A 15,747-nucleotide genomic window follows, 5' to 3' on the forward strand; every position below is an offset into this window, starting at 1 on the left:
GATTTGCTAAATAATGTTACAGCAAGATTTTACATGATAATCACGAGTTTTAATTATCATAGTATGTGAAAAACCATTTTTCTGGGGTGGGTTTATGTAGAGTATACTTATACTTTAAAAGTTGCATTTCTTTTGAAACTACACCTGTGTTTTACAACAGAAAAATATAATGCTGAAACATCAAGTGAAGATAGTAACAAGTATTTTATGAGATGCTTAGAAGGAAGGGAAGGAGGGAAGAAAAGAGGAAGGAAAAGATGTGAGCAGGTCAATTTATTATTTTAGTTGCCCCCCTTTTTTATTTGATTTGGAGATTTAAGAAGGAAGCTATTTCGCTTAAAAGTTTGATTAATACAATGAGGAATCTTGATTTGAAATCTAAATTTTGAATAGATTAGATAATATAAAACCAACAGAAGTGGTATTTAAAGTCAATAAGAAAATCTTTTGGGTGTTGCTTTGGTTTTCTTAGTATCCATTCAGTATAGCATAAAAAATGAATGGGTTGAGAAATGGGCAATAGTTTTAGGTCTTGCTCCATTTTTGCTTCTGCATGAAACTTCAAAGAAATTACTTAATCTTTCTAGGTATTCATTTTCCCAACTGAAATTGGCATAATAAGATCATAAATTCACTATGAGAATTTTGATAAATGAGATTATGTAAAAGTTTTTTTAAGAAATAAGTGATATATAAATGTGAATTATTATCAACACAAGTACACAGACTGATGTTCAACAGCCCAGATCCATCATAACCTTGAAATGTACACATTTTGAAACAAAAGTAAAATATGCCTAATATTGTTTTTGGCTCAAGAGAATAACTACAAGGGAAGAAAAAAAACAACATGGCATCTTTATAACAGTGAAGTTCAACCTGAAGCAACTCCATTTGTGAACCAGCTGTGAGATCTCAATTTTCTGCTCTTTGTTTTTTATTTCATGCATTTCTTCCTTATTCTATTTGAGCTTTTGAAAGCACCTTGCTGCTGAATCTTGTTTAGCCTGAGAAATATTTTTGAAAGGGTCATGTGAAATGAAAGGGATTCCTAAGTATTTCTTGTCAAAAATATTTCACTTTTGTGCTCCTGTTATAATGTTGACAGCTTGAATGAAATACAGTTCCCTTACCCCCTACTATTCATATTACTTCAGCATCTTCACCCAGAGTTCTTCCTAAGAGAGTACAGGAACTAGGTCTTGGATAGTCAATGGTAATTCACAACTAGACATAGACACATAGACAAATCTACAGACTCAAGCACACAGACACGTCCATACAAAATAGAAAAGGGATTTATTTATTTTGAGGAAAATCATTCTATCTTGCCAAGGCTGGATTTACAGTTACCACTCATGTGTCTAATCCCACTACTGACTGGCATGTGAACTTTGACCTGCTGTACATGTAATCTGAGTTGATTTACCCCTCCTTAAGTAGTCTAATTTCCAATTTCAGGGACTCAAGATTTTACTGCTAGGCAATGCAGACACATTTAACTCTTGTCCCACTGAAATTCAGAAAGCCTAATCTCAAGTATTCCATGAGCCTCTGCTTTACCAGTAAGCAGGGATTACAGACATGTGCTAATGCTGCCAGTGAAAAGAAAAAAAGTCATTTGAAGTCTGTGTGAATGGATATTGGTCAATGATAGGTCTAGTAAGATCAACAAATCAGACACCCATTATTTTCTACATCAGTGAAAGCCAATTCATAAATGACTAAATAGAAATTTTTTAAACCTCTATAATAAAAAAAAATGTGTTTTTTAAAGAACATAATGCTAACTTGATTGAATAGTAGACCCACAAGGAGACTAAAAATGTGTTTGTGTATCCACACATATATTAGAATTTCACACATTTTGCCTTTTATACCATGGACCCAGATTAACCAATACTATAATGTGCTTACTACCATACTAAGTTTTCTCATGTTAGCTAGGGATTGTCTTTCATAATTTGTGCTATCCCCTTTGTGAACATTAATATTTAACTACAATAGATGCCTAAGATGAATCTAGTTCCAGGTGTATACCAATTCACTCATCTTAGGGCTGGAAACAACTGCTTTCAATTTTCTTTGTAATGACTCCTACTTCATTTATGATAGGGCTGCTACTAACAGGGAAAGAACCTGGAAATCTGTTGATTTATAAGGCGTATAAGCATGTAAATTAGCAAAAGGTCAGCTCTAAGATTAAACTGACAAGACAGAGTAGGTAGCTGATGACTGGAGAGTTACTAAATCCTCTGGCTGGCATTAGGAGTGTTTATGTCAGCTTGATTAACAGGAAAATCACCCCTCTGGGGTGATGTTGATAGTCACTATTTCAGGTCATATTTTTTTCTCCTCATTTATAAGAGTGAATTACTAAATGAAATGAGGCAGATTAGGAGTCTGAAATCCTTTAACAATAAACAAATTAAATCTCAACCAGACTATTAGAAGCTGCAAGTAGCTATGTTAACATAGCCCAGAGAAGTTGAGATTGACAATGGACTAGAGAATTGAGGCAGTGAATGTACACTACTTAGAGAATTCAAGGGAGTAAAACAGTAGATTGAATCAGACTTAGATGAATTTCCTAATCAATTAATCTTGATGGATTGCCCACTTCACCAAATAATTGCCACTTCCCTCCATGTGACATATATTTGGCTTAAGTAAATTTTTCTTCATCAAAATAATAAACTCTAACCTTTCAAGTAAATATCTAGATAATTGAAAATCTCTATTTTTTCCATTGTGTGTTTCAATATTGTCTTTGTTCACTAACATGTTAACCATATTCATTATTCTCTAGTTTATCCATTTATTCTTTGACTTTTCTACTGGTATTTTCCTGAAACCTTGGATTTGTTTTATTGTTTGAGGTCTTCATCATATCAAAATCTTGTCTATTTGGTTGTAATTGACTGCTCATCAGAAGTTCACTGGCCCAGAAAGTTATTGATTTAACATGACTTGGCTCCTACTACATTATAAATGATTATAATGTTAATTTGGTTGTTTTTCATTTTGTTCTACTTTTTGGGGGGGTGGAATTACCTTGACTCCCCACCACACAATAATTAAATATCAAAGGCATATTCGTGTTCCTTTGAAACAGGCTGAGCAGAAGACTGGGAGGCTAAAATAAACATGACATTGTCACTGGGAAAAATCATAATTTTATTTCTAATTGGGTATCATTAGGTTCCATCTCACTTAAAGATGTTCACCCATCCATCCAGTGATAACCCACTATATTTTAAACTAAAATTCCTATTACTATTATAAAGGAAAAGGGATGCCTGAAAGAGCCTTCACCTAAAAGGCAAAAACAAGTAAACTGCAATGACAAGACAAATAAAAAAGAAGTCTACCCACCATCTTTTCATATTTGAGATGTTCTTCTCAAACTCATTTTATTTAGAATTAAAGAATATTTGACTCCAAGTTGATTCTTTGAATCACTTAGAATACTCCAAAGAGAGATCTTAACTCTCTATTCTCAGTATGTAACTTTCTAGGAAGGCCACAGTGATAAAAAAAAAAAAAAGTCCCCATTTCAATTGGCAAGGCAAGATGAGAAAAGAGATATTTCAAACCAATGAGTTCTCTTTTCACATCACAAGACTGTGATTATTTAAGTTTAAGATTCTTTTCTTTCAGCAGGGGTGGAGAGCAATAACCATTTCAACTAAAACCCGGATGATGGAGGCAATATAAATCAAACCTATTCTAGCAGATTTCATTTGGTCTAATTTTTCTACAGATATTAATCATTGTATAGTCCTGTACAAATGACATCTAACTCCATTCCAACTAGGTAGAAAATATACCATATGATTCTCTTTCTCAACTGTGTCATGTTGATAATAAAAAAGAAAATATATAAATTGGAACTTCAGGTTAGCAAGATTTCAAGATGTCAAAAATACTGAAATATTAAAGAGAGGAATGGCCCCTGTTAAACTTACAATCCAGCATGTAAATTGGTAAAAACATCTATCTGCCATAGAATCATCAAAAATCCAAAACAAAACACAATTCTCCCTTAATTTTTTTTCCATGATTTACTGTTTAAAGTTGAAGTGTCCAAGTATTCTTTCTTACATTTCACAGAGGATGGAAAGAAGTTTTGTCTTCCTAACAATTAAAGACTATGAAAGTTAATATTAGCCAAATCTGTGTAACCTAACAACAAAGAATGACAATGTTCTAGACTTTCCCATATTCTATAACTTTATTAGATACTGTCTGAGCTGGGAGACTGGAATCTCAGATTCTGAGTTCCAAATGTAAAAATGATATTTTACTACTGTGATAAGGGAAATAGTAAATAGTGATTTTATAAATCATCCTGTATATTCATCTATAATCTTAACAATGGTTTGACCCAAATGGAGGAAACTCAGATATAAACTCTGAATTCAGGAAAGCAAAAGTAATCTGAAAATACAGCAATATATGAGAATTTTTAGCATGGGGAACCATCAGCTAGCATCAATCTTAAACAAACAACAAACATAATCAATTGAAAAGTGAAAGTTAATAAATCAGCAGTTGATCATTTTGTTGACTAATGTCAAAATGCTTTAATTTTTTTGTTTGTATGTTCTACCACTGAATTGGCAGGTTGAATTAATGTTACATAAACTTGACTTAGAAAATAATATGTTTCAAAAGGGATAAGGAATATATGAATATTTTTAATCAACTTCACTTTTACTTCACATTAGGTAAGACAAAAAGTGTCTACATTTAACTTTAAAAAGAAAAGCATGGCCTTGTGTTTTTGGAAGAGTCTGTTGTTTGCATGAGGACCACCCAAAGAAATACAATATTGGGACTTACAGATATGATAATACAAACACCCCAGTGGCCACATCAAACCTTTCCATCTTCCATTTTACTGGTAAAAAGAGACAGTCATTAGTAATAGATTAGGAGAATCACTATCTCTCTAATTTGTCTTTGGGAACAACTATCTTGTATAGATCCAGGCTTTTCTGGGAAACAGTCCTTTTTCCATCCTTGAAACTTCAGTTTACTGGGTTATAATGAAAGTATTGATATTATATTTCAAAAGGCATTAGCTTTGAATTCAGAGAACCTTGTTTCAATGTTTATTATTACTATTCATTACTTCTGTGACTTCAGATAAGTCACTTGATCAGTCTAATATAGTATAATATCTATAAAATGATACGGTTGGAACACTTGAGGTACCTTACACCTTTAAATTTACACCTTTAAATTCTTTGATTCCATGACTGTTTGAGTGCTTTAGCCATATTGTCATTGCTTTTAACACAATCAATTTACCCAAAATTATACCAGTAGAGTTTTCTCATTGGCTCAGTTTATAGTCCTTGTCAGAACTCTAGGTCAAACAATGAAAAAGATCAGAATGTCTATACTGACATACAACTCTTTCCATAAAAGGAATAAATATTGTTTAAAAAATCATCAAGAATAGGTAAGGGAATTTACAGAATACAGTGAGCATAAATAAAGTCTTGTAAACTCATACCTCATGAACATTTTCTTAATCATATTCAACTCTCTCTCCATTAGCAGCTAAACAATATGGCCCTAATCTGTTTGCTTAACTGTTCATTGCTTGTTTAGTAAAACAAAAGAACAATTTTATACAGAAGTCTCATCAAGTATAAACCAATACTTACACAACGGAAAAGAAAACATAGTTTTGCTTCCTTGGACAATTCACATTGGAGTGTGGGCATGGCCTGGAGATGGGGAAAGACAAAACAAAACAAAACAAAACAAAAAAAACAAAACAAAACAAAATCACCTTCACAAGTACCTTCCATATAATAGGTCCTTCATAAATGTTTATTAATTCAAGTCTTTGGGGAGAGGGGTGACTGTGGTTCTATTTTTCTGTTCTTTTCTTTTTTTAAGGTTTTAGAAAGGCAATGGGGTTAAGTGGCTTGCCCAAGGCCACACAGTTAGGCAATTATTAAGTGTCTGAGATCTGCCCTGAACTCAGGTACTCCTGACTCAAGGGCCAGTGCTCTATCCACTACACCACCTAGCTGCCCCTGTTCTGTTTTTCTTACAGGAGATTTCCTTCCTATCACTGGAACTAAAAGGAAGATGTTAGTTGATAGATACTATTGCCAACTGATTAAGTAAATAGGATGAAAAGAGAAACTGTGTTATTTTATATGAAGTTATATTCTAATATTTAATTTCCTCTTTAAAGTATGCAGAAGAAGTTAAGGGTTGCTCTTCAAACGCTCTAGTTGTTTGAGGCTTCAAAGTGTACCTTGTTGAAAATTTAACTGTATATGAATGAAAAGGAAATTGGAATCAATGTACATTTTTGCTACAAAATTATTTGATAGCAATGTTGGGGAGACCTTAAGAATTATTTAATCACAGTTAGCCTTAGGTTGATCCTTCCCTTTTGAAATCTCTTTTGATTTATTAAAATCCGACTCTGCTCTGAACTCTCAGTTATTTAAATGATTGTTCTAATCTGATATTCACTGACATTGAAAAAAAATAAATCATTCTGAATAGAATGAATGAAAAGACTGAAGATAGGTTATAGCTAATAACTGACCACCCACAGCTTTAAATAGCAGTGAAGAAACATGTAGGAAATATATGAATGATTCTTTTGATATCTTAGTTCTCCAAGCCTTTAAGTAAATCCTTTAACCCTTATTAGAAAAACCAGCATTTAAACATTTTGCCTGATTATGACTCTGTTGTGAAATGCAAAGTCTTGTGGGACTTCAGACTTTGATTTACTAGTGACCAAAATTGAAGCAAAACCTCTTAAACAATTAACTTTAAGGATGATGTGTAAACATAAATAATAAATTAATCATTGGCTGTTTTTTTTTGTCCTGCTGACAACCAAATTCCTTCCTTGACACACTCATCTGTTTTTTCCTCCATTTTTTAAAAATTCTCTATTTGGTACAAGTTAATGATTGACAATGAAAATATCCTTTGACATTCCCACTGAATCCATGTGTTGATTATAAAAGAAAGAGCAAAAAATCTTCAACATCACAATTCTAAAGATGTCAGAGGTAATAGAACATCCATAGCAAATAAGATTAAAAGAATAGCTACCAATGGTTACTTTTTGATTGTGTCTAGGCAGAACACAGTGAGCTTGATCTCTGACAGCAATCCACTCAATGGAAAACAGATAAATAATCTAATGAACCAAAATCCATTCAAGGATTTCCATTATCGAGTTTGACTTTCTACATAGGTTACATCCACAGGGCTCTTTCTAAAGCTCTCCTTTGTGCAGTTCACATTAAAATTTCACATTTCAAGGGCAAACAAAAGACATCAAAGTGACTTTAATTGTCAGCAGTGTTAGCACTGTGGTTAACAAAAAAAAAGAACTATTAAACATGTCATTGTATTACTAGAGATTCAGAAAAAAATAAAGCATATAGGAACACAACTTCATTTTCTCTATTATGATCTGCAGTGGTGAAGACATTCTGAGAATAGTGACGTACTCAGTTCTTGGTCCTACCACTAAAGAAGGATTTGGATATTTGGAGGCAAGTTTAGTATGAAGGCCACAAAGATGTCTGCAGGTTGGGAAAATTAGGTCTATATTCTCCTATTAAAGAGGTTACGGGTGATTCAATAATAGTTTTCAAGAGTATGAAAGGATCTTAGACAAATAATGGCCACCAGTTTTCTTCCCTCCAATCACCCCCCCTCCCCAACATAGAAAACCATTTTAGTCCAGGATTGAGGTGGGAATTCATTTGTAAATAAAGAAGGATTAACTACTGATAGGTTTCATTCACCATTGAAATGATATCCCAAGAAAGGAACTATCCTTCTTTGAAAAGCATTTAAAAATTGGATAGATTTTCATTGTTATAGTGTGAATAATCCTGTCAGGAGGCAGGGGATTAGATTAAGTGACCTCACAGACACTCCCTGACCTTGAATTCTATGAAGTAAGTATATATGTATGTATGTGTATAGGCACACACACAGGAACATGTATAAACAATATAGCTCATATAAACTGGATAGCATAGGTTTAAGTAAAAAGTCCAAAAGGCCCCTTCTTTTCCCCATAAATAAAGTTAAAAGCAAAATTAAAAATTTCAAATACATCATCAGGCAAACCCCTTGTCCTTCATCTTCCCATTCAGTGGCTATTTTTCCACTGGGTAGAAAACAAAGAACATTTGGCTTGGAATAGTTGAACACTAGGTTTTCTCAGTTGCTCCTGCAACCATGTCTCATATGTAACATTTTCAGTGTGTATGTAGAGCTCACAGACAAATAGCATTTTCATTGTGCTTCCACATCTGGGGAAAAAAATCAATTACCCTGTGACTTTACATTAGAAAGTGAACTAGGCAAATTAGGCAGTACAAAATCAATGAACTTTTGTGGCCTAACACATTCTTAAAATTTCATTCCTTGTGAAATATGAATATTCTTGTGTGTGAGGTTTATTTGGAAGTGATAAAGTGTATGTTTTCCCCCTACCCCCAACCTTCTCCTATAGATGATACTTTCTTAATAGTTCAGATTGCCAAGGGTATTTCCTTTCTGGGAACCTATCTGGAATTTTGATCTTCAGAAAATCCTGGATGCATTTTTCTAGCTCTTCCTCAATGGAGAGCTTTTCCTTCACAGCTTTTTTTTTGCCCGAGTTAGACTCCCTGGAACCAGTGGTCAGAGTCCGAAGCAAATCACTTTTCCGACGCATCTCTGACTGCTGGATCAGCTGTACAGGGCCCTTCTTGATGGGCCTGTCCAGAGTCTGGATGTTGGACTGGCGAGTCACTGGCCCACAGATGACAGTCTCCTGAGGGGAGCTGGCTTCTGACTGGCTGTCACAGCTGGAGGTGGAGAGTTCATTGCACGAGGTGCCACTCTCTCCTTCCTTGTCACCCTTGCCATTTTTGCAACAGCAGTCACAGTGTGAAGAAGACCACCTGGAAGGTTCACCTGAAAGAGAGCACATAGGACCCAGCAATTAATGGCAGCTCAGATGGCTTAATTTTCAGTCATGTACACATACATACATGGGGGTTATGAGAAGAGGTAATGACATCTTTGTATGGTAACTGATACAAGGACTTATACTCAATAAACATCTAATAAACATTTATTGGATTGAATTTGATTGACTCAGAATACTTTCCCAACTGCCTGAGAGGTGAAGTGCTCATGGCTTGTAGCTTAAGAACCAAGGCTTTTGTATTCTTTTTCAAATTCTCTTTTTTGCATTATCATACACATAAATCATGCTTCTCTAAGAACTAAAACTCTAATATAACATGCTAAGCATATTAAAGAAGAGTTACTCTTCTTCCTCAAGCAAAAAAGATTTTCTCCAGCTTTAACAATGTACTGATCCTGAGCCCTGATGGAGAGGAAAATAGAGTTCATTCCCTTATGTTAAAGAGCTCTTCTTTTAAAGCATAAAGGAATTGTACAGGGAAATATTCAGTTGTTCATAAACAGACAATCATTATTTGGGACTTGTTTCCCCAATTTCAGTGTGAAGAGGGAAAAAAGAAACCAAAGACTCTCCTCTGTAACTGATGGTTTGATTAAAGGAGTCAAATGTTGAATTTGATTTGTGATAGAACAGGTTCAATCTGGGCCTGAATTCAGGAAATACCAAATTAAATCCATTCTTAGACATTATATTTATTTGCCTCAGTTTTCTTAAATGCAAAATAAGAATAATAACAGCATTTTCTTCCAAGGGTTATTGTGAAGATCAAAGGAGAATAAGAATGCAAAGTACCACACATATGTGGACACTTAATTAATGCTTATTCCCCTCCCTCTCCTACATCTCTATGAGAAAAAAATTGCTAAATTCACAAGGAACCCAATCCTGACTCATCCCATAGTAAAAAAACTAGTTATCTAGGAAATAGTATATGGTGTACATATTACGGACAATAATTTATCCACCATTTTGTTCCTGTTGTTGAGTCTGGTCCATCTCTTTGTGAGCCTAGTTTAGGTTTTCTTGGCAAAAGTACTACAGTAGTTTGCCATTTCCTACTATAGTTAATTATACAGATGAGGAAATTGGGCAAAGATGGTTAATTGATTTGCCCTTGGTTACTCAGCTGGTTGCTCAGGTAGAATTTGAACTCAGGTCATCTTAATTCCAGGCCCAGCACCCCATCCATTGTTTCACCTAGCTGCCACAATATTCAAACACAAAAAACATGTACATGTCATCATCTTCATCATCACCTCATACACTCAGAGAACACTTTACACTTTTCAGAGTGATTCTACAGCACAACTCTAGAAATTACTAACTGGGCTTTGCTTTCCTCTAGGGCAAAATGAAAGAATAGGACTATATGCTTTCTAATATTCCCTGTAGCTTCCTATGATACTATCACTCTATGATTCTATATTTTTCATGATGCACTTCAGCACGTACATCCCAAAGGCAGTGATGACTTGGATGCATGGTGTTCTGCTCCCATATTCTTGCTCCTTTCTTCCTTTAGGAATACAAAGAACATATGCATGTTTAGATGTGGAGCATAGGTCCATTTCAAGGGTCACACTTTATCTACCTCTCTCTTTCTCTTGGATGAGGAGCAGGGGAGGAAACATTTGGATATATGGCAGGTATAGTGAAAGCCCCCTTTTTCAGTTCCTTTGATTAGAGGAAAATCTTTAAAGTCTCTTATGTGTTTTAAATGGAGACTGATTTTTGAATTTGAATCATTGGAAGAAACCTTTTTTAACTTCTAGTTGACTCTTGACTTTCGGGAAAGAATTCTATTTTTGAGATTCTTTTGCAGTTGACAAACACATCTGTTATGTGGAGGACCATTTGCCAGGAAGTTTTCCTTTGGACTTGCAGGGGAATATGGTGGTTCTGGGTTATCTCATGCACCATTAGCAATCTGTGGCTTAGGTATTTACCATGACCTTAATTCTTCCTATGAAGAGGTACAGTAGGATCTCCTTGCAGCTGCATTACTTTGAAACTCCATTGAATAGAGTACCTAAATTCAAATCATGGAATAAACACATAAGTTGTATCTTCTTTTGTCCTGTTCTCCATCTAAGCATCCATAGTCCTACACAGAGGAAAAAGCTTCCACCTTATCAATAAAGTAAAATTCTACCACAATCTTGCTGTTTAGAGATGAAGAGGGTGAGAGAGGAGTAGTGGTTATATTATATCATGACTTTACCATAATTTTTCTCTTTTTTAACATATTGACTAGTACTCATAGCCCAGATTAGAACAGTATATTATGATATGGTTGAGAAGGGTAAGTGGGGGTGTGGGTGGTGGTGGAAGTCTTGAAATAAGTTATCTGGCACCTGCATTTGTAACATTGCTCTTTCAGTTTCATATGTTTCTTCCAGATTAGAATAATATTTCTCCTCAACTCTACTACTTGGCTTTGTATAGCTTAAGTTCTACCTTCTGCATTAATCTTTCCTGCCCTTCTCCCTAATACTGTCCCTTTTGGATTAGCTTCCATTTACTCTGTATATATTCCATTGTACATATCTACTTGCATGTTGCCTCTGCAATTAGATGTGAACTTTAAGAGTGTAAGGACCACATTTATACCTTGTTAACACCTATTGTTTAACCCAGTGATATAATATATATATATATATATATAATAAAAATTATTAAATAAATAAAGTATTTGATAAATAACTAAAAATAACTTGTATGATCTCAACTGTGTACTGTTATAGTTAAAGTACTCATGTAAGAGTGTAAGAGTCAGGACAGGTATAAATTAAAAATCTCAAATTTTATCTTATTTGAGTTAAATACTTTAGTGGGAATTCTATGAGTTCAGTTTTTGAATTTACAAAATGGGAGGAAAATCATATCAGCACTACCTCAAATGAGATCATATATCTAAATATTTTGTAAATTTTCAAGGGTATATAAATGTCAGTTATCATTAGCAATTCTTTTTTTTATTTATTTGTTTCAATTCTAAAAGGTGGAATTCCAAAATCTTTGTTGATTCATCTAAAATAAATCTAGTGAAATAACTCCCAAATTGAAGTATTTCCAATTGAGGTCCATTCATTGAAACAACTTGTCATAATTGGCCTGTACAGCCAACATATTTAAAGATGCATTAAATTAAATGAAGTAATCCAATTAATGAAAAAGACCAACAGTGGTAGTATCCTACTTATCAAAGGCTTTTGTAAATAAATGTATCCCATGCTACAGAGAAATATGCTCACACGCATCAGTTGGTTCCTGCAGAGAACAGGAATGGAAAAGACCCCCCTCTCCTTGCCAGCATGGTCTCTGAGGGAACCACTTCTCCTTAAGCAAGGTAAAATTTGTCTTTCTTGCTAAGTACCCACTGGTCTTTTGCTAATAGATTTCAGTTCTACTCTGATGAGAAAAGAGTTGTACTTTTTTCAATATTTATCTCCTATGGAACGTTTTACTCCAACACAAAGGTGAAGCATCCTTATTTTGGGGGGTAATGGCTGAGAAATGTAGCTTACAATTAAACACATTGAAATTTCTACTTACCTGAACCTGTTCTAGGTTTGCCTGAGAACAATAAGAATTTGATGATTAGAATCAGTAAAAATAAAATTTGCATGGATTTCTAAATTGTGTGAATTTCCTAAATGGATTAAGGTATCCTCATATCCCTTCCCTCCCAGAGAGAATCTTTATTTGCCCAAGGGAGACATTTTGAAGAAATCAACAGCAGTGTGTTTGAGGGATGCAAGAGTGACCATCTGTAAAACCTCAAAGAGACTTCCAAAATTTGCAAAAGCTAGTTAACTGGCACAGGAAGCAGGTCATTTCCTGATGGAATACTGAGGTAATCATGGACTGAATGTCACCTGAGTTTTCATTTAACTCAAAATAATTATTTTCAATTTATTTCTGGGAATTTTACTACCTGATATAGGAGGCATACTATTACTCCAAATTTTAATATTTTATATCCTTGATACTCTGCTATTTTTTAGAGGAATTGAGAAGAAAAGATGAATGGAAGGAATGAAGCTCAATTTCACTAAATTGAGAAATTACAGATGAGAAAACTCTTTCCGTAATCTTTAATATATAGACTTAAAGGGTTGTCTGGACTACTAAGAGGTTAAGTAACTTGCTCATTATCACACAGATAGTTTGTGCCAGAGATAGAAATCTAAATGCAAGTCTTGGTGACTCTTGGGGGCATCGAGGTGACGAAGTGGATAGAGCACCAGTCCTGGAATCAGGAATACCTGAGTTCAAACCCAGCCTCAGATACTTATTAATTGCCTAGCTGTGTGGCCTTGGGCAAGCCACTTAACCCCATTGCCTTGGAAAAAAAGTCTTGGTGACTCTAAGACCCATTCTCTATATTAAATTTAAATGGATAAAACAGTAAAAAAAGCATATGTATTAATTGGAGATGAGGTCTGATAGAAAGCTGTGAGAGTAGATGCTGAAAATGATCTAAAATGATGACAGTAAATCCTCCCCATCCTGTTTGGCAGCATTATAAATTGTATCCCCTCCTTTCTTCAGTATTTATTATCATCTTTAGAAAGTTCAAGAATTCAGGAAAAGAGGGTATAAGGTAAAGAGGGTATAAATATGCAAGTTGAAGTGGTGTATGTTTGGTTCAAATTCATATACTCTGTATAGTCACACAGACTTACATTTATATATTCTGAAATATGAAAAGGCTTTTGCTCAGGACACTTCTAAACATTCAGTATCTTTGACTGTCCCAGAATTCCTAAATTCCAGCATCTAAAGGTGTTATAATTTTCCTTTAAAATATTCCTTTGCTTTCAATTCCAGCAGTAAGTCATTCCTTGCCTTTTGCAAGGATTCAACAGTGGGGAAAATAATTCCCTCAACTGATTAAAAATTAATTTCCTCAGTTTATTGTGAGAAAAGCACTTTATTCCAATGGACTACGCAGAAAACTGATTTTTTTTGTGTGTTTTCATTTTCTGACCAAAATCTCTGCCCTGGTTCTGAATTTTCTTGAAGTTGAACTTACTCTGCAAAACTCTATATGATTATAAGTATTATTGTTATCCAAATACTCAATTTTCACACAGTACATATGCTTAGGAATTACTTTAGTAAACCTAGAAGGAGCAGCATGGTATAGTCTAGTGAATAGTATACTGGATTTGAAATCAGAAAGAATTGAATTTGCATCTTACCTCAGGAGCTTACTAACTGTGTGATCCTGGGCTAGTTGTATAACTTTCTAGACAATAGTTTCTTCATATCTTAAGACTGGATCTGAGAACCTCAAAGTTCCTATGCTTCTATGATCTCTTCCTACTTCCTTTAACATATCATGAATGATTTTTTTTCCTTTTCCACTGTACTGTGCTTGACTTGCTAGACCACATCTGAAATACTATATTAAATTCCTGGCATCATATTTTAGGAAAACCTTTAATAAACTGAAATGAGTCCAAAGCCACTAATGTAGTAGAATGAATAACATTCTGGTTTTGAAAGTGGAGGACCTGACTTCAATCCTGGCTCTTCCACTTCCTCATTATATGACCTTATCCAAGTTCCTTAACCTCTCTAGGGATTAGCTTCTTCATCTGCAATTCAGTGGATTTGACTAGCTAATTGGAATAAAGTGGACTTTTTTTTTCAGATTAGATTGAAATTTGCCAACTATCTACTCTAGGGCTAGAGAAGACTAATTCATCTTCAGAGGAAAATACTGAAGCAAGAAAAAAAAATTCTTACCCCCAAATGTATTGTCAAATGGCTACTTCATCATAAAGAATTCAAAGAACTCATAAAAGTCTTTAAAAATCAAATAAAACAGATTGAGGAAAAACTAAAAATTAAAAATAAGAACAATCTAAGAAAAACAAAGATTATGAAAAGAAAGTTAACCACCAGGAAAATGAGATCCAGAATCTTAAAAAAGAAAATGACTCCCTGAAAATTAGAATTGGGCAAGGGGAAACCAATGAAGTAACTAGAGAACAAGAAATAATAAAGAAAAAATAGAAGAGAATGTGAAACACTCATAAGAAAAACAACTAATCTGAGAACAGATTAAGAATAGAAAACATAAGAGTAATCAGACTACCTGAAATCTATTATTGAAAAAACGAATCTTGATACAATAATATAAGAGATATTTAAATAAGATTGTCCAAAAGTGTTGGACAAGATGGGAAAGTAGAAATAGGAAAAAAAAAACTTCACCAATCACCATCTGAAAAGGATCCTAGGATGAAAACAGAGAAATATCTTAACTAAATTTTTAAAAAAATAATCAAACAGCAAGTTAAGATAAAGTATTAATAGCAACAAGAAAAAAAATTCAAATCTGATAGAGCCATAATTAGAATTACAGCAATATCTTGGAATAATATATATATATATATATATATATATATATATATATATATATATATATTGAAGAGCAAAAGGTCTGAGGTTATGGCTAAAAAAATCATACACAATCCTAAATTAAAAAAGGGATATTCAATGAATTACCAAACTTTCAGGATTTTTTCACAAAAATATCTGAACTTAATAGAAAATTTTATATGCAAGATCCAAGGGAATATAAGATAAACATGAAAGATTGATTATACAGGACTCAATAAGGTTTACTGTTTACTATTTTTACATGGAAATGTAAAACACATGTCCAAGATTGTCATGTGAAATGGGGTAGTTGGAAGAAAAATTAGGATAGAGCTGAATAGGATGGGATTCTTAAAAGTAAA

General features: G+C 33.9%; 1 protein-coding gene across 2 annotated transcripts in view; it reads right to left on the reverse strand.

The window, feature by feature from the left end:
* Positions 1-1,263: 1,263 nt before the first annotated feature.
* KCTD16 (potassium channel tetramerization domain containing 16) overlaps positions 1,264-15,747 on the reverse strand; it is a 339,464-nt gene continuing 324,980 nt past the window's right edge. For both annotated transcript variants that reach the window (XM_074212700.1, XM_074212701.1), the window contains exon 3: positions 1,264-8,973. In XM_074212700.1, the coding sequence (XP_074068801.1) occupies positions 8,522-8,973 (452 nt within the window). In that variant the 3' untranslated portion in view covers positions 1,264-8,521. The remainder of the gene's footprint in view (positions 8,974-15,747) is intronic.

This window comes from Macrotis lagotis, chromosome 1 (genome assembly GCF_037893015.1).
Source record: "Macrotis lagotis isolate mMagLag1 chromosome 1, bilby.v1.9.chrom.fasta, whole genome shotgun sequence".
Classification (NCBI taxonomy): Eukaryota; Metazoa; Chordata; class Mammalia; order Peramelemorphia; family Peramelidae; genus Macrotis; species Macrotis lagotis.